Genomic DNA, 19222 nt, shown 5'->3' with positions numbered 1-19222 from the left:
CTATCTATCAACCAGTCAGGTGGCACTCCTGATGAAAATGTAATTACATACATTGAGACGTTGACAGTATCCTTGGAGTTGTGTCTTGCTTTATTCGCCGAGAGTGCCGCCCGCACAGACGTGGTATGTATGTATGTATGTATGTATGTATGTATGTATGTATGTATGTATGTATGTATGTATGTATGTATGTATGTATGTATGTATATATATAAATTTTTATATATAAAAATCAGCATCAAAATACTGTGACACCCCCACCGTTTTGCACACTGTTACTTGCACAGCAGTGTAGGAGGTCAGGACCAGCGTCTCTGCAGATCTGTGAAGAAGAAATGGCGCAGATTAAAGCTGTAAGGGCTAAGCCACACCCCCGCCACGCTATTTTACGTTTTTTTTATACTGGCGGGGGTATGGTTTTTAGTGCCCAGGCACTGTAAACCTCTTTTGCCAGATTATTATTGAGGATTCATGCTGCCCAGGGCGCCCCCCCTGCGCCCTGCACCCTGTAGTGCCGCTGTGTGCGTGGGAGCATGGCGCGCAACGCGCCCGCTGTGCGGTACCTCAAAGCAGTCACCAAAGTCTTCTGATGATCTTCTACTCACCCGTCTTCAGACTTCTGGCTCTGCAAGGGAAGTGACGGCGCGGCTCCGGGAACGAGCATCTAGGCGTACCTAGCGTTCAGACCCTCTGGAGCTAATGGTGTACAGTAGCCTAAGAAGTAGAGCCTTGAAACTCACAGAAGTAGGTCTGCTTCTCTCCCCTCAGTCCCAAGATGCAGGGAGCCTGTTGCCAGCAGGTCTCCCTGAAAATAATAAACCTAACATAAAAGTCTGAGAAACTCTGGAGAGCCTTTCAGTGTGCATCCAGTCTCACTGGGCACAGAATCTAACTGGAGTCTGGAGGAGGGGCATAGAGGGAGGAGCCAGTTCACACCCATTTAAAGTCTTAAAGTGTTCATGTCTCCTGCGGATCCCATCTATACCCAATGGTTCTTGAAGCATCACCAGCATCCTCTAGGACGTATGAGAAAGGCCATTCAAGCCTATACATCCACCTACGATATAGGCAAAGGAGGGGTAATGCACCAGACTCCAGCGCAGTGGAGAATGATTTCAGTCTTGTGCAAGGTTCTCCAACCCTTCGAACTTGCCACTAGTGAAGTCAGTTCAGACAATGCCAGCATGAGTCAGGTCATATCCCTCATCAGGCTTTTGCAGAAGCAGCTGGAGAAATTGGAGAAGCCAAGACGGAGCAAGTCCGCAAAGTATGCGGTACTTTAGGATGGAGCCCTTCATTCGCTTTGCCAGGATTCAAGGGTGGTCAATCTGTTGAAATCAGAGCACTAAATTTTGGCCACCGTGCTCGATCCTAGGTTTAAAGCCTACGTTGTATCTCTTTCCAGCAGACACAAGTGTGCAGAGGTGCAAAGACCTGCTGGTTAGTAAATTGAGATACAGAAAACTTTCAAGGAGCGCTGAAAAAATTTTGTTCAATTACGTATTAATGATTTTATTTAAATACATTCATAAGACAAAGTTAAAAATACTTTGAAAATTGTGCAATATAATTCAAGCCCATGTCCATATCTCCTTAAAAAGCCATTTCATAAGGCTATATATGTATCAGTCCAACTAGCTGTTTGTAACAGACTTGTGCGTCAATGTTCCAATGGGCACCCAGTCCCTTTATGTAACAGTTCTTTTATAGTCTGTGGTACCACTTAAAGTTTGTATCCAAACACGGGGGAGAGCGCTGTGGATGCCTAATTAACCACAGCGGTATGCTACGACCCCTTAGTATTTTGCAGCCGTAATGTGGAGAGCTTATTACTCACGGCTGTCCCGGCTGCTTATGGCTGTCACGCTTTAGCTTCTCTTACAAGGGGAGCGGACCTCCTTAGCCAGGCACCGCTTCAGCTGTATCCCCAGTCAGAACGGCTCATCGTCCCGCAGTGCAGTCACAAGGAAAATGGTTGGACTACGGGCAGCAGAATCCCAGGGCATCTTTTCTGGTATAGTATATAGCGTATCAGACTGAATCAGGAACACAGTTCATGGCGGGAAACTTGGAGGAAACTGGTCATGAACCGGGGGGGGGTAGAGACCAGGAGAGCGTCGGACTCCCCACTGCTGACATCAACCCTAGGGATCGCGGCATCATACAACTCCTAGAGCTTATGATCCCTAAGGGCTAACGCTGATGCACCCAAGGTGGCAACCGCATCAGCTGTTTGGTAGTCTCCTCTCAAAGCAGTGAGGCTGTGTCCGTATTCCCCCCCCTAAGCAGAACTGATGCCTTACCTTCTCCCCATGCTCAGGCCACAACCTGGTAACGTCTGCTTCACCTGCTAGTATATCAGACACAGACGCCCGGGAAACAGCACCGTACTCGTGGGTAAGTGTTGTCGCGGCCCGGCGGAGAGTTGATGGAGCGACTCTAAAGGTACGTACAAGATGCTTTTTAGAAATCTCACTCAAAAAAAAACCCTATAAAAATAAAAGAAAGCTTATGGCTGCTAAAAATCATCAGCCCATTGACCATGGTCCAGCTCCTGCCGCACCAAACAAAAAACTGATTTATCTGAGCCAGGGATATATATATATATATATATATATATATATATATATATATATATATATATATATATATATATATATATATATATATATATATATATATATATAGTCCTGTTGCATGCTGGGAGGCTGAAAAGCTTTGATCGATTGGTGCAAATCCACTGTTGCTTCATCATATCCCAATGTTATCCTGTGGATAACCTGTGGACCCTGAAGAAATTCAAAAATAAAAATATTTCACGGCACCCCTAGGCCAAAAGTTTGAGACTTAGAAAATATGTAAATTATGTGAGTCATCCTTAATTTCTTTAGTGTGGTGCGGTACAATATTTGCTTCGGTTTGTCCTCATTTTATCATTGGCAGCCACAAGAACTGGTTCTCTTACTTTGACAAAAAATAACGAGATTTATGGTGAGAACTTACCGTTGTTAAATCTTTCTGCGAGGTACACTGGGCTCCACAGGGAATGACATTGGGGTGTAGAGTAGGATCTTGATCCGAGGCACCAACAGGCTCAAAGCTTTGATCTTCCCAAGATGCATAGCGCTGCTTCCTCTATAACACCGCCTCCGTGCACATCGCCTCAGTTTTTTTTTTTTAACCAGTCCAATGCAGTAGCAGGTAAAAGACGACAATCGTTAGCCACATACACCACACACACGACAGGAGAGGGTGTCAGCGGCTAATGCCATGCCAACCCAAAGAAGCTAAGTGCGACAGGATGGGCGCCCTGTGGAGCCCAGTGTACCTCGCAGAAAGATTTAACAACGGTAAGATCTTACCATAAATCTCGTTTTCTGCTGCGGGGTACACTGGGCTCCACAGGGAATGACATTGGGGATGTCCTAAAGCAGTTCCTTATGGGAGGGAGACGCACTGTAGCGGGTACAAGACACCCAGCGTCCAAAGGAAGCATCCTGGGAGGCGGAAGTAACAAAGGAACGTGTTCACCGAGGACCGCGAAGCCGCCTTGACAATTGTTCAAGGGTCGAACCACAGCAAGCCGCCCAAGAAGGTCCAACTGACCGAGCAGAATGGGCCTTATTGGTAGCAGGAGCTGGAAGGTCAGCCTGTACATAAGCATGTGCAATCACCATCCTAATCCATCTGGCCAGGGTCTGCTTGTGAGCAGACCACCAACGTTTGTGAAAACCAAACAGAACAAAGAATCAGACTTCCTGATGGAGGCAGTTCTCTTCACATGGATACAGAGAGCCCGTACCACATCCAAAGAACGTTCTTTGGAAGACCATTCCGTAGATGCAAGGGCCGGAACCACAATCTCCTGATTAAGGTGGAAAGACGACACCACCTTAGGTAAATACCCGGGACGAGTTCTAAGAACCACCCGATCACGGTGAAAAATCAGATATGGTGACCTACAAGATAAGGCAGCCAAATGAGACACCCGTCTAGCAGAGACAATAGCCAGCAGAAACACCTCAAGAGAAAGCCACTTAAGGTCAGCAGATTCAAGTGGCTCAAACGGAGACCCTTGCAACGCCTCCAGAACCACCGACAAATCCCAAGGAGCCACAGGAGGTTGAATCCGCAACACACCCTGAGTAAATGAATGAACATCAGGTAAAGTTGCAATTTTCCTCTGGAACCAAACCAACAAGGCAGAAATATGAACCTTGATGAAGGCCAGACGAAGACCCAAGTCCAGGCCCTTTTGTAGAAAGGCCAAAAGTTTGGCCGTACTAAACTTGTAAGCGTCATGATTATTAGATGCGCACCAAGCAAAGAAAGAATTCCAGACCCTATTATAAATCCGAGCAGAAGTCTGTTTCCGGGCCTTTAACATGGTTTGAATGACAGCCTCAGAAAATCCTTTAGCCCTGAAGACGGAAGCTTCAAGAGCCACGCCGTCAAAGCCAATCAGGCTAAATTCTGATATACACAGGGGCCCTGAATGAGGAGATCCGGGCGGTGCGGAAGTAAAAGGGGATACTATCGAGAGACCCTGAAAGTCTGAGAACCAATGCCGTCTGGACCACACTGGAGCGATCAGAAGTAGGATTCCTCCCTCTTGCTTGAACTTCCTTATTACTCTGGGCAGGAGTGACACCGGAGGGAACACATATGGCAGCCGAAAGTTCCATGGAATTGCTAGTGTGTCCACGAACGCTGCTTGAGGATCCCTTGTCCTTACTCCGCAGACCGGAACCTTGTGATTGTGTCGAGATGCCATCAGGTCAACATCTGGAAGGCCCCCCTTGTCCACGAGGAGTTGAAACACCTATGGATGGAGGCTCCACTCTCCGGCGTGTACGTCCTGATGACGGAGAAAATCAGCTTCCCAGTTTAGGACCCCTGAAATGAACACTGCCGATATGGCTGGCAGATGGCGTTCCGCCCACTGAAGAATCCGTGATACTTCCCTCAATGCCATGCGGCTTCGAGTGCCGCCTTGATGATTGATGTACACCACCGTGGTGGCGTTGTCCGGCTGTACTTGAACAGGTCTGTTCTGTATTAAATGCTGGGCGAAGTTCAATGAGTTGAACACCGCCTGCAATTCCAGAATGTTTATCAGGAGGAGTGACTCCTCCTTGGTCTACCGACCCTGAAGGGAGTGTTGCTCCAACACCATGCCCCAAGCTCTCAGACTGGCATCCATCGTCAGAAGGACCCAGTTGGAGTTCCAGAAGGGACGACCCATGCTCAATCATTGGTCCTGAAGCCACCAGCTCAGTGACAGACGGACCTCCAGAGACCATGAGATCATTTGAGACCTGATCTGGTGAGGCAGGCAGTCCCACTTGGCAAGAATCAGTTATGCAGGAGGGCGGTAATGGAATGGAGCGTACTCCACCATGTCGAAAGCCAACACTATGAGACCTAGCACTTGCATTGCCGAATGTATCAACACTTGCGGACGAGATAGGAAGCATCAAATCTGGTCCTGAAGCTTCAGGACATTCTCCTGAGACAAGATCAACTGCTGGTTGTGAGTGTCCAACAACGCCCTCAGGTTCACCATGCTCTGAGCCGGGACCAGGGAAGATTTCTTCCAGTTGATAAGCCACCCGTGGGCTTGCAGAAACTGGATAGTCCGATTCAGATGGCATAGGAGAATTTCTGGGGAATTTGCAAGGATCAACAAGTCGTCCAGGTACGGTAGGGTTCTGACCCCTTGACAGCGGAGTACAGCCGTCATTACCGCCATGACCTTGGTGAAGACTCGTGGAGCCATGGTCAAATCAAAAGGTGACACCCGAAATTGGTAATGGAGGTCGCCAACCGCAAACCTCAGGTACTGCTGATGCGACACTGCAATGGGAATATGCAGGTAAGCATCCTGTATGTCCAGGGAGACCATATAATCCCCAGGTCCCAAGGCCAGAATAGAGCGAAGAGTTTCCATACGAAACTTGGAGACCCTCCCAAATTTGTTCAAGTACTTGAGGTTGAGAATGGGCCGGGATGACCCATTCGGTTTCAGGACTAGGAACAGCGGTGAATAGTACCCCTTGCCTCTCTGAGCCAGAGGCACCTGTACTACCACTCCTGTGTCCAGTAGGGACTGTACCACCGAATAGTTTTTGCCTTAACCTGATCTGAAGGGACGTCTGTCAGGCAAAATCGATGAGGGGGGCGATTCCTGAAGGATACGGCGTAACCTCGAGTGACTGCTTCCTGTACCCAGGCATCGGAAGTGGTACTCAACTATTCCTGGGTATACCTAGAAGTCTGCCCCCCACCCTGGTATCCCCCAGAGTGAGGCTCGCCTCGTCATGCAGCAGGCTTGGCAGTTTTGGAAGCAGGCAGACAGGCAGCCCAGGCGTTTGGGCTTATTGGGATTGGAAGTGCGAACCCATTTCGGGTACGCCTGACCTAGTGCTTTCCCTGAAGGACGAATGGAGCGAAATAGAGTACTCTTAGCCTTCGGCACCGAAGGAGTAGTACTAGGTAGACATGCTGTTTTAGCAGAAGCTAAGTCACCCACTATCTTGTTGAGGTCTTCTCCGAAAAGAATGTCTCCCTTAAAAGGGAGTACCTCCAGGTTTTTCTTAAGAGTCCAGAGCCACAGACCAGGACTGTAACCAGAGAATCCGGCGAGCCAAAATGGACGTAGCAGAAGCCTTGGTTGCCAAAATACCGGCATCAGAAGCCTTCTATCTTTGCTTAAAAAGATCTTCTTAGGGCTGCTGTAGCAGCTCACCTGTTGTGTGCCTGCTTACTGCATGGCACAAAGTACAAAACTGAGCTGCTGTGCACGGAGGCGGGGTTATAGAGGGGGTGGCGCTATGCACCTTGAGAAGAAGGTCAAAGCTTTGAGCCTGTTGGTGCCTCAGATCAAGAGCCTACTCTACACCCCAATGTCATTCCCTGTGGAGCCCAGTGTACCCCACAGCAGAAAGTTTGAATTGGTACTGGACCACCAATTTAAGGCACCCCTGCTAATGAACTGAGGCACTCCAGGGTGTCTAGGCACACAGTTTGGGAACCACTGTCCCGTTATATTTATGCACACACAAAAAACAAACACACAACATCCTACAGTTTATACCCCATTCAGACTAAAAATAAGATTTTAAACCAACTGGTAAATCTTTTTCTCCTAGTCCGTAGAGGATGCTGGGGACTCCGTAAGGACCATGGGGTATAGACTGCTCCGCAGGAGACATGGGCACTCTAAGACTTTAGAATGGGTGTGCACTGGCTCCTCCCTCTATGCCCCTCCTCCAGACCTCAGTTAGGACTGTGCCCAGTGGAGACGGACAGTACGAGGAAAGGATTTTTGTTAATCTAAGGGCGAGATACATACCAGCCCACACCATACACACCGTACAACATGGTATATAATAAACCAGTTAACAGCATGAACAAGACAGAATCAGCCAGAGACTGATCTCAACTGTAACATAACCCTTATGTAAGCAACAACTAGATACAAGCCTTGCAGAACTTGTCCGCACTGGGACGGGCGCCCAGCATCCTCTACGGACTAGGAGAAAAAGATTTACCGGTAGGTTTATAATCTTATTTTCTCTTACGTCCTAGAGGATGCTGGGGACTCCGTAAGGACCATGGGGTTTATAACAAAGCTCCACACCGGGCAGGAGAGTGCGGACGACTCTGCAGCACCGATTGAGTAAACACAAGGTCCTCATCAGCCAGGGTATCAAACTTGTAGAAATCTGCCAAAGTGTTTGATGCCAACCAAGTAGCTGCTCGGCATAGCTGTAAAGCAGAGACGCCTCGGGCAGCTGCCCAAGAAGAGCCCACCTTCCTAGTGGAATGGGTCTTAACCGAACTTTGAACCGGCAATCCAGCCGTAGAATGAGCCCGCTGAATCGTGTTACAGATCCAGCGAGCAATAGTCTTAGATGCAGGAGGACAAAACAGTGCTTCTGTTTTCCTAACCCTAGCCGTTCTGACTATATAAATCATTAAGGCCCTGACTACACCAAGGGACTTGGAATCCTCCAAAGCACCCGTAGCCACAGGCACCACAATAGATTGGCTCATATGAAATGACGAAGCCACTTTAGGCAGAAAATGAGGACGAGTCCTCAACTCCGCTCGATCCGTATGGAAAATCAGATAGGGGCTCTTGTGCGACAAAGCCGCCAATTCGGACACCTGCCTTGCAGATGCCAAGGCCAATAACATGACCACTTTTCAAGTGAGAAACTTCAATTCAAATGCTTGAAGAGGTTCAACCCCGTGTGATTTAAGGAACTGTAACACCACGTTAAGGTCCCACGGTGCCACAAAAGGAGGTTGGATGTGCAACACTCATTACAAAAGTCTGGACTTCTGGGAGAGAAGCCAACTCCTTCTGAAAGAATATAGATAAGGCCGAATCTGCACCTTAATGGAGCCTAACTTCAGGCCGATATCCACACCTGACTGCAGAAAATGGAGACAACGACCCAGCTGATAATCTTCCATAGGATCATTCTTGGCCTCACACCAAGACACATTTTCTCCAGACACGGTGATAGTGTTTTGCCGTTACCTCCATCCTAGCTTTAATTAGAGTAGGGATAACTTCATCTGAAATACCTTTCCTAGCTAGGATTTGGTGCTCAACCGCCATACCATCAAACGTAACCGCGGTAAGTCTTGGAACACACAGGGCCCCTGTTGCAACAGGTCCTCCCTGAGAGGAAGAGGCCACGGATCTTCTGAGAGCATTTCTTGAAGATCTGAATACCAGGCCCTTCGAGGCCAATCTGGAACAATGAGTATTGTCTGCACTCGTTTGTCTTAGGATTCTCAATATCTTTGAGAGGAGAGGAAGTGGAGGGAACACATAGACCGACTGAAACACCCACGGTGTCACCAGGGCGTCCACTGCCACTGCCTGAGGGTTCCTTGACCTGGAACAATACGTCCAAAGCTTTCTGTTGAGGCGTGACGCCATCATGTCTTTTTGAGGAAGTCCCCAACGACTTGTCACCTCTGCAAAGACTTCTTGATGAAGTCCACATTCTCATGGATGGAGATCGTGTCTGCTGAGGAAGTCTGCTTCCCAGTTGTCTACACCCAGAATGAAGACCGCTGACAGAGTGCTTACATGATTTTCCACCCAGCGAAGAATCCTGGTGGCTTCTGCCATTGCTGCTCTGCTCCTTGTCCCGCCCTGGCGGTTTACATGCGCCACGGCTGTGACGTTGTCGAACTGTATCAGAACAGGTAGGTGCGAAGAAGGGTCTCCGCCTGGCGCAGTCCATTGTATATGGTCCTTAATTACAGCACATTGAGGTGTAGACAAGCCTCCTGGCTTGACCATATTCCCTGAATTTTTTCCTTGTGTGACTGCTCCCCATCCACGGAGGCTCGCGTCCGTGGTCACAAGAACCCAATCTTGAACGCCGAACCTGCGACCCTCTAGAAGGTGAGTATTCTGGAGCCATCACAGGAGAGAGACCCTGGCCCTGGGGGACAGGGTTATCTTCCGATGCCTCTGCAGATGGGACCCTGACCACTTGTCCAGAAGGTCCCACTGAAAAGTCCTTGCATGGAACCTGCTGAATGGAATGGCCTCGTAGGCCACCACCATCTTTTCCAATACTCGAGTGCATTGATGAACTGACACTCCTTTTGGCTTTAGCAGGACCTTGACCATGTTCTGGAGTTCCTGGGCTTTTTCCATTGGGAGAAAAAAAAAAAACCTTTGTTTTTCCGTATCCAGAATCATGCCCCAAAAAAGACAGCCGAGTTGCCGGAACCAACTGCGACTTTGGTAGATTTAGAATCCAGCCGTGCGGTTGTAGTACTCTCAGGGAGAGAGAGACACGCTTTTTAATAACTGTTCCCTTGAACTCGCTTTTATCAGGAGATCGTCCAAGTATGGGATAATTGTGACCCCTTGCTTTCGCAGGAGCACCATCATTTCCGCCATTACTTTGGTGAAACTTCTCGGGGCCGTGGAAAACCCAAACGGCAACGTCTGAAACGGGCAACAACAATCCTGTACAGCAAATCTCAGGTACGCCTGATGAGGAGGATCTATGGGGACATGAAGGTATGCAGCCTTTATGTCTAGTGACACCATAAAATCCCCCCCTTCCAGGCTGGAGATCACCGCCCTGAGAGATTCCATTTTGAATTTGAACCTCTTTAAATATAGGTTTAGGGATTTTAGATTCAGAATTGGTCTGACCGAGCCATCCGGCTTTGGGGCCACAAATAGGGTTGAATAAAATCCTTTCCCCTGTTGCACTAGGGGAACCATGATAATCACTTGCTGTTGACCCAGCTTTGGTATAGCAGCCAAAACTATTTCCCACTCCGGGGAAGAAGCTGGCAAGACCGATTTGAAAATCGGAGTGGAGGCACCTCTACGATGGATTTTGTAGAGGCCGGGGAGGACATTCTCCCTGTGAACTAGCCGTAGCCGGTGTTCTTTTCCCTCTACCTCTGGCGAGGAAAGAAGAGCCACGCCCCTTTCTGAACTTATGCGACCGAAAGGACTGCATCTGGTATTGGAGTGTTTTCTTTTGCTGTGGGGGAACGCAAGGCAAAAAAGACTTACCCGCGGTAACTGTGGAAATCAGGTCCGCGAGGCCCTCCCCAAATAAAACTTCACCCTTTTCAAGGTACAGACTCCATATGGCTCTTTGAGTCAGCATCACCTGTCCATTGACAGGTCCACAGGGACTTACTAACAGAAACTGCCATGGCATTATCTCTTGAACCCAAAAGCCCAATATCTCTCGCAGCTTCTCGCATATAAAACGCTGCGTCCTTGATGTGACCTAAGGCCAACATCATAGTATCTTTATCTAGGGTGTCAATGTCAGATGACGAGCTATCAGACCAAGCTGGAACTGCGCTACCTACCCATGCAGACGCTAGAACCGGCCTAAACAGGGCTCCCGTAGTCGCATAAATTGATTTTAAAAGGTAGATTCCTGCCTACGATCCGCAGGATCCTTTCAGGGCCGCTGTGTCAGGGGGCGATAGTGCTACCTTTTTGGAGAAGCGCGTTAAGGCCTTGTCCAGCGTGGGCGAGGATTCCCACCGTAACCTGTCTTTTGAGGGGAAAGGATACGCCATAATAATTCTCTTGGGAAACTGCAGTCTAATGTCAGGAGTCTCCCAAGCTTTTTCAAATAAAACATTCAGCTCATGAGATGAGGGAAAATAAGAATTTACTCACCGGTAATTCTATTTCTCGTAGTCCGTAGTGGATGCTGTGTACTCCGTAAGGACCATGGGGAATAGACGGGCTCCGCAGGAGACTGGGCACTCTAAAAGAAAGATTAGGTACTATATCTGGTGTGCACTGGCTCCTCCCTCTATGCCCCTCCTCCAGACCTCAGTTAGGGAAACTGTGCCCGGAAGAGCTGACATTACTAGGAAAGGATTTGGAATCCAGGGTAAGACTCATACCAGCCACACCAATCACACCGTACAACTTGTGATAACTATACCCAGTTAACAGTATGAACAACAACTGAGCCTCATTGAACAGATGGCTCAGAATAACCCTATAGTTAAGCAATATCTATATACAAGTATAGCAGAAAGTCCGCACTTGGGACGGGCTCCCAGCATCCACTACGGACTACGAGAAATAGAATTACCGGTGAGTAAATTCTTATTTTCTCTGACGTCCTAGTGGATGCTGGGTACTCCGTAAGGACAATGGGGATTATACCAAAGCTCCCAAACGGGCGGGAGAGTGCGGATGACTCTGCAGCACCGAATGAGCAAACTCAAGGTCCTCCTCAGCCAGGGTATCAAACTTGTAGAATTTTGCAAAAGTGTTTGATCCCGACCAAGTAGCAGCTCGGCAAAGCTGTAAAACAGAGACCCCTCGGGCAGCCGCCCAAGAAGAGCCCACCTTCCTCGTGGAATGGGCTTTTACTGATTTAGGATGCGGCAGTCCAGCCGCAGAATGCGCAAGTTGAATCGTGCTACAGATCCAGCGAGCAATAGTCTGCTTTGAAGCAGGAGCACCCAGCTTGTTGGGTGCATGCAGGATAAACAGCGAGTCAGTTTTTCAGACTCTAGCCGTTCTGGAAACATAGATTTTCAGGGCCCGGACAACGTCCAGCAACTTGGAATCCTCCAAGTCCCGAGTAGCCGCAGGCACCACAATAGGTTGGTTCAAATGAAACGCTGATACCACCTTTGGGAGAAATTGGGGACGAGTCGTCAATTCTGCCCTGTCCATATGGAAAATCAAATATGGGCTTTTACAGGACAAAGCCACCAATTCTGACACACGCCTAGCTGAGGCCAAGGCCAACAGCATGACCACCTTCCACATGAGATACTTCAACTCCACGGTCTGAAGTGGCTCAAACCAATGTGATTTTAGGAAATCCAACACTACGTTGAGATCCCAAGGTGCCACTGGAGGCACAAAAGGGGGCTGAATATGCAGCACTCCCTTAACAAACGTCTGAACTTCAGGCAGTGAAGCCAGTTCTTTTTGAAAGAAAATAGACAGGGCCGAAATCTGGACTTTAATAGATCCCAATTTTAGGCCCATAGTCACTCCTGACTGTAGGTAGTGCAGAAATCGACCCAGCTGAAATTCCTCTGTTGGGGCCTTCATGGCCTCACACCAAGCAACATATTTTCGCCATATGCGGTGACAATGTTTTGCTGTCACATCCTTCCTAGCTTTTATCAGCGTAGGAATGACTTCAACTGGAATGCCCTTTTCCATTAGGATCCGGCGTTCAACCGCCATGCCGTCAAACGCAGCCACGGTAAGTCTTGGAACAGACAGGGCCCCTGCTGTAGCAGGTCCTGTCTGAGCGGCAGAGGCCAAGGGTCCTCTGAGATCATTTCTTGTAGTTCCGGGTACCAAGTTCTTCTAGGCCAGTCCGGAACGATGAGTATAGTTCTTACTCCTCTCTTTCTTATTATCCTCAGTACCTTTGGTATGAGAGGAAGAGGAGGGAACACATAAACCGACTGGTACACCCACGGTGTCACTAGAGCGTCCACAGCTATCGCCTGAGGGTCCCTTGACCTGGCGCAATATCTTTTTAGCTTTTTGTTGAGGCGGGACGCCATCATGTCCACCTGTGGCCTTTCCCAACGATTTACAATCAAGCTGGAAGACTTCTGGATGAAGTCCCCACTCTCCCGGGTGGAGGTCGTGCCTGCTGAGGAAGTCTGCTTCCCAGTTGTCCACACCCGGAATGAACACTGCTGACCATGCTAGCACGTGATTCTCCGCCCATCGGAGAATCCTTGTGGCTTCTGCCATCGCCATCCTGCTTCTTGTACCGCCCTGTCTGTTTACATGGGCGACAGCCGTGATGTTGTCTGACTGAATCAGCACCGGCTGGTTTTGAAGCAGGGGTTCTGCTCGACTTAGGGCATTGTAAATGGCCCTTAGTTCAAGAATATGTATGTGTAGGGAAGTCTCCTGACTCGACCATTGTCCTTTGAAGTTTCTTCCCTGAGTGACTGCTCCCCAACCTCGGAGGCTTGCATCCGTGGTCACCAGGACCCAGTCGAATGCCGAATCTGCGGCCCTCGAGAAGATGAGCACTCTGCAGCCACCACAGCAGAGACACCCTGGCCCTCGGGGACAGGGTGATCAGCCGATGCATCTGAAGATGCGATCCGGACCACTTGTCTAACAGATCCCACTGAAAGATCCTTGCATAGAACCTGCCGAAGGGAATTGCTTCGTAAGAAGCTACCATCTTTCCCAGGACTCGCGTGCAGTGATGCATCAACACCCGTTTCGGTTTTAGGAGGTCTCTGACCAGAGATGACAACTCCTTGGCTTTCTCCTCCGGGAGAAACACCTTCTTCTGTTCTGTGTCCAGAATCATGCCCAAGAACAGCAGACGCGTCGTAGGAACCAGCAGCGACTTTGGAATATTCAGAATCCAGCCGTGCAGTTGTAGCACTTCCCGAGATAGTGCTACTCCGACCAACAACTGCTCCCTGGACCTTGCCTTTATAAGGAGATCGTCCAAGTACGGGATAATTATAACTCCCTTCTTTCGAAGGAGTATCATCATTTCGGCCATTACCTTGGTAAACACCCTCGGTGCCGTGGACAGACCAAACGGCAACGTCTGGAATTGGTAATGGCAGTCCTGTAACACAAACCTGAGGTACTCCTGGTGAGGTGGGTAAATGGGGACATGTAGGTAAGCATCCTTGATGTCCAGTGACACCATAAAATCCCCCTCTTCCAGGCTTGCAATAACCGCCCTGAGCGATTCCATTTTGAACTTGAACTTCCTTATATAAGTGTTCAAGGATTTCAAATTTAGAATGGGTCTCACCGAACCGTCTGGTTTCGGTACCACAAACATTGTGGAATAGTAACCCCGTCCCTGTTGGAGGGGAACTTTGATTATCACCTGCTGAAGGTACAGCTTGTGAATTGCCGCCAGTACTACCTCCCTTTCCTTGGGAGTAGCTGGCAAGGCTGATTTGAGGTAACGGCGAGGGGGAGACGCCTCGAACTCCAGCTTGTATCCCTGAGATACCACTTGTAGAACCCAGAGATCCACGTGTGAGCGAACCCACTGGTCGCTGAAGTTCCGGAGACGGGCCCCCACCGCACCTGGCTCCACCTGTGGAGCCCCAGCGTCATGCGGTGGACTTAGTGGAAGCAGGGGAGGATTTTTGTTCCTGGGAACTGGCTGTCTGGTGCAGCTTTTTCCCTCTACCCCTGCCTCTGGGCAGAAAGGACGCGCCTCTGACCCGCTTTCCTTTCTAAGGCCGAAAGGACTGTACTTGATAATACGGTGCTTTCTTAGGCTGTGAGGAAACCTGAGGTAAAAAAGTCGACTTCCCAGCTGTTGCTGTGGATACGAGGTCCGAGAGACCGTCCCCAAACAATTCCTCACCTTTATAAGGCAAAACTTCCATGTGCCTTTTAGAATCAGCATCACCTGTCCACTGCAGAGTCAATAATACTCTTCTGGCAGAAATGGACATTGCATTAATTCTAGATGCCAGCTGGCAAATGTCCCTCTGTGCATCCCTCATATATAAGACTACGTCTTTAATATGCTCTATGGTTAGCAAAATAGTATCCCTGTCAAGGGAATCAATGTTATCTGACAGGGAATCAGACCATGCTGCTGCAGCACTACACATCCATGCTGAAGCAATAGCAGGTCTCCGTATAGTACCTGAGTGTGTATACACAGACTTCAGGATAGCCTCCTGCTTTCTATCTGCAGGCTCCTTTAAGACGGCCGTATCCTGAGACGGCAGTGCCACCTTTTTTGATAAGCGTGTGAGCGCCTTGTCCACCCTAGGGGATGTTTCCCAACGCAACCTGTCCGTTGGCGGGAAAGGATACGCCATTAGTAACCTCTTAGAAATCACTAATTTCTTATCTGGGGAACACCACGCTTCTTCACACAATTCATTTAACTCATCAGATGGGGGAAAAGTCACTGGCTGCTTTTCCCCCCCAAACATAATACCCTTTTTAGTGGTAACCGGGTTAATGTCAGAAATGTGCAACACATTTTTCATTGCCGTAATCATGCATCGGATGGCCCTTGTGGACTGTACATTTGTCTCATCCTCGTCTACACTGGAGTCAGACTCCGTGTCGACATCTGTGTCTGCCACCTGAGGTAGCAGGCGTTTGAGCCCCTGACGGCCTCTGAGACGCTTGGGCAGGCGCGGGCTGAGATGCCGGCTGTCCCAAAGCTGTTACGTCATCGAACCTTTTATGCAAGGAGTTGACACTGTCAGTTAATACCTTCCACATATCCATCCACTCTGGTGTCGGCTCCTGCTCCGCCTCCACGTAAGAGTCCTCATCAAACATGTCGACACAGCCGTACCTACACACCACACACACACACAGGGAATGCTCTGACTGAGAACAGGACCCCACAAAGTCCTTTGGGGAGACAGATAATATGCCAGCACACACCAGAGCGCTATATAACAGAGGGATTTACACTATACACAAAGTGAATTTTCCCCCAATAGCTGCTTATATCACCTTTTGCGCCTAAATTTGCCCTCTCTTTTTTACCCTTCTCGTAGTGTATACTGCAGGGGAGAGCCTGGGGAGCGTCCTTCCAGCGGAGCTGTGAAGAGAAAATGGCGCTGGCTGTGCTGAGGAAGATAGCCCCGCCCCTTCAGCGGCGGGCTTCTCCCGCTTTTTTATTAATATTTATGGCGGGGGATTAGGCACATATACAGTTTATAACTGTATTATGTGCATTTTGCCAAAAAGGTATACATATTGCAGCCCAGGGCGCGCGCCCCCCCCAGCGCCCTGCACCCACCAGTGACCGGAGCGTGTGGTGTGCTGTAGGAGCAATGGCGCACAGCTGCAGTGCTGTGCGCTACCTTATTGAAGACCGGAGTCTTCAGCCGCCGATTTTCTCCTGGTTTTTCCGTCTTCTGGCTCTGCAAGGGGGACGGCGGCGCGGCTCTGGGAACGGACGATCGAGGTCGGGCCCTGTGTTCGATCCCTCTGGAGCTAATGGTGTCCAGTAGCCTTAGAAGCACAAACTAGCTGCAAGCAGGTAGGTTTGCTTCTCTCCCCTCAGTCCCTCGTAGCAGTGAGTCTGTTGCCAGCAGATCTCACTGAAAATAAAAAACCTAACAAATACTTTCTTTTCTAGTAAGCTCAGGAGAGCCCACTAGGTGCATCCAGCTCTGGCCGGGCACAGATTCTAACTGGGGTCTGGAGGAGGGCCATAGAGGGAGGAGACAGTGCACACCAGATATAGTACCTAATCTTTCTTTTAAGAGTGCCCAGTCTCCTGCGGAGCCCATCTATTCCCCATGGTCCTCACGGAGTACCCAGCATCCACTAGGACGTCAGAGAAACATAACATCAGGTTTCTTTTCTTTAAACATGCAGACCCTTGTCAGTGACAGAGGGGTCCTCTGTGATATGCAAAACATCTTTTATTGCAATAATCATATATTGACTACTTTTGGCAACTCATGGGTGCAACCTTGCATCATCCTAGTCGACACTGGAGTCGGAATCCGTGTCGGTATCAGCGTCTGCTAACTGGGTAAAGGGGACGTTTATGGGACCTTGAAGGGTCCTGTGACACAGTAAAAGCCATGCGTTAATTCCCTGCTTGTCTTTGGACTCTGCTTTGTCCAATCTCTTATGTAATAAAGCCACATTAGCATTCAAAACATTTCACATGTCCACCCAATCAGGTGTCGACTGTGCCGACGGAGACACCACCACCATCTGCTCTGCTACCTCTCCCAAGACGAGCCTTCCGCTTCAGACATGTCAACACACGAACTGACACCCCCACTGGGATAATAAATATGGGGACTGACCCACAATAAGGCCCTTTGGAGAGAGAGTATGCCAGCACACACACAGCGCCACTGGACACTGGAAACAAAGTCCCAGCCTGTACAGCGCTCTTTTTATATATGTATACACTTTTGCGCCAAATAAATGCCCCCCCCCTCATTTTTGCCCTCTGTTATTTGTACAGCAGGGGAGAGACCGGGAGCAGCTTCTCTGCAGCTTACTGTGGAGAAAAAAATGGCGCTGGTTAGTGCTGGAGGATCAAGCCCCGCCCCCTCGACGGCGGGCTTCGGTCCAGCTCAATTATTTTATACTGGCTGGGGTTTTATAATATACTGCTTCTGCAGTATCTGATACACTGCCAGTGATTATTTTTGAGGTAATAATTGCTGCCCAGGACGCCCCCCCTGTGCCTTGTGTGTGGGCGCAATGGCGCGCAGCGTGACCGCTGCGTGGTACCTCAGTGAAGATCTGAAGTCTTCTGCCGCCTTTGAAGTCTTCTTTCTTCTTATACTCACCAGGCTTCTATCTTCCGGCTCAGTGAGGAGGACGGCGGCGCGGCTCCGGGACGAACAGCGAGGACACCTGTGTTCCGACCCTCTGGAGCCAATGGTGTCCAGTAGCCTAAGAAGCAGAGCCTATCAGTTAAGTAGGTCTGCTTCTCTCCCCTCAGTCCCACGATGCAGGGAGCCCGTTGCCAGCAGTGCTCCCTGAAAATAAACCTAACAAAAGTATTTTCAAAGAAACTCCGTAGAGCGCACCTGTAGTGCATCCAGTCTCCTCTGGGCACAGGATCTAACCGAGGTCTGGAGGAGGGGCATAGAGGGAGGAGCCAGTGCACACCCATTCTGAAGTCTTAGAGTGCCGTCTATACCCCATGGTCCTTACGGAGTCCCCAGCATCCTCTAGGACGCAAGAGAAATACCAGGTTTAACCTGATTATTGAATCCTGTTTCAATCCATGTCACTGCTGCTTGAAACGGTTTTCAAGCAGGGTAGACACTGTTTAGTGCTGGACCATCACTCTTCACCAGCACTTAGAGGAAATCTCCAAGGGACAGTGATCCAGCTCTCGGCTGTCTTTAGCGTTACCCAGGTTGCACTTTCACACTGCAGACTACCCAGGTAACAATATAGGTAGCAGACACCAAGCCAGTACCCGGGCTGCTGCAGGAATATCCTGGGTGAGAGGCTTGGTGTGAAAGGGGTATTAATGTTCTATATACAGTGGCTTCAACAGTGATATACTAACAAGTATGTCTTTCAATGGTAACTGAATATAAAATAAAAAGCCTTTAAAAATGCCAACAGTTACATACTTTGGGGGGTTTGAAGGGGTAGTCTGTTGGGAAATGAATAGTCAAGAAAAACACACCGCCTTGATATGGACTATCATTCTGAAAGACAAAAAAAAATAAAAAATAAAAAAAATACTGTTAAATAGGAATTTTAAGACCAAACACTTGTAAGTTTACAAATTGGTTTTACACATAAATGTGGTGTGAACGACTGACTAGAGCTTTACAATCGAGATCAGCATTTACAAGATGAAAGAAACCGCTTAATAACCATTGTCATAAGTATGCCCCACCACCTCTTGCAGCAAGGTGGAAGAAACTAAAACTGCCTCCACATGCCTGACAAACCTTACACTGGCTTATTAATATTGTGAATACTTACCATGTTGTTATAGCCCTATATTTTATGGTTTTTTTTTTAGTTAAATAAAAATAAAAAAATTATTACTGCTACTTTCACAGAAGAAAGACTTCACACAAAAGAATTGATTACAATTTTATAAGGCCTTGTGCAGAACAGCACTTTAAGTTCACGTAAACTAAAACAGAAGATTTCAGAAACATTGCACTGAGTACACAGCTACCAAAATTGAATGAATGGGGTTTTTTTTAATCATGTATTAGAAACCTC

At 48.7% G+C, this 19222-nt stretch overlaps 1 protein-coding gene across 1 annotated transcript in view; it reads right to left on the bottom strand.

Annotated features, from left to right (window-relative positions):
- UBE2D3 (ubiquitin conjugating enzyme E2 D3) overlaps positions 1-19222 on the bottom strand; it is a 226674-nt gene that overhangs the window by 83645 nt on the left and 123807 nt on the right. Inside the window, exon 4 of the mRNA XM_063918271.1 lies at positions 18613-18690. Within this exon, the coding sequence (XP_063774341.1) occupies positions 18613-18690 (78 nt within the window). The remainder of the gene's footprint in view (positions 1-18612; positions 18691-19222) is intronic.

Source organism: Pseudophryne corroboree, chromosome 1 (genome assembly GCF_028390025.1).
Source record: "Pseudophryne corroboree isolate aPseCor3 chromosome 1, aPseCor3.hap2, whole genome shotgun sequence".
In the NCBI taxonomy this organism is placed as follows: Eukaryota; Metazoa; Chordata; class Amphibia; order Anura; family Myobatrachidae; genus Pseudophryne; species Pseudophryne corroboree.
The sequence above is the reverse complement of the archived record's forward strand: the minus strand, read 5'-3'. Positions and strand labels throughout refer to the sequence as shown.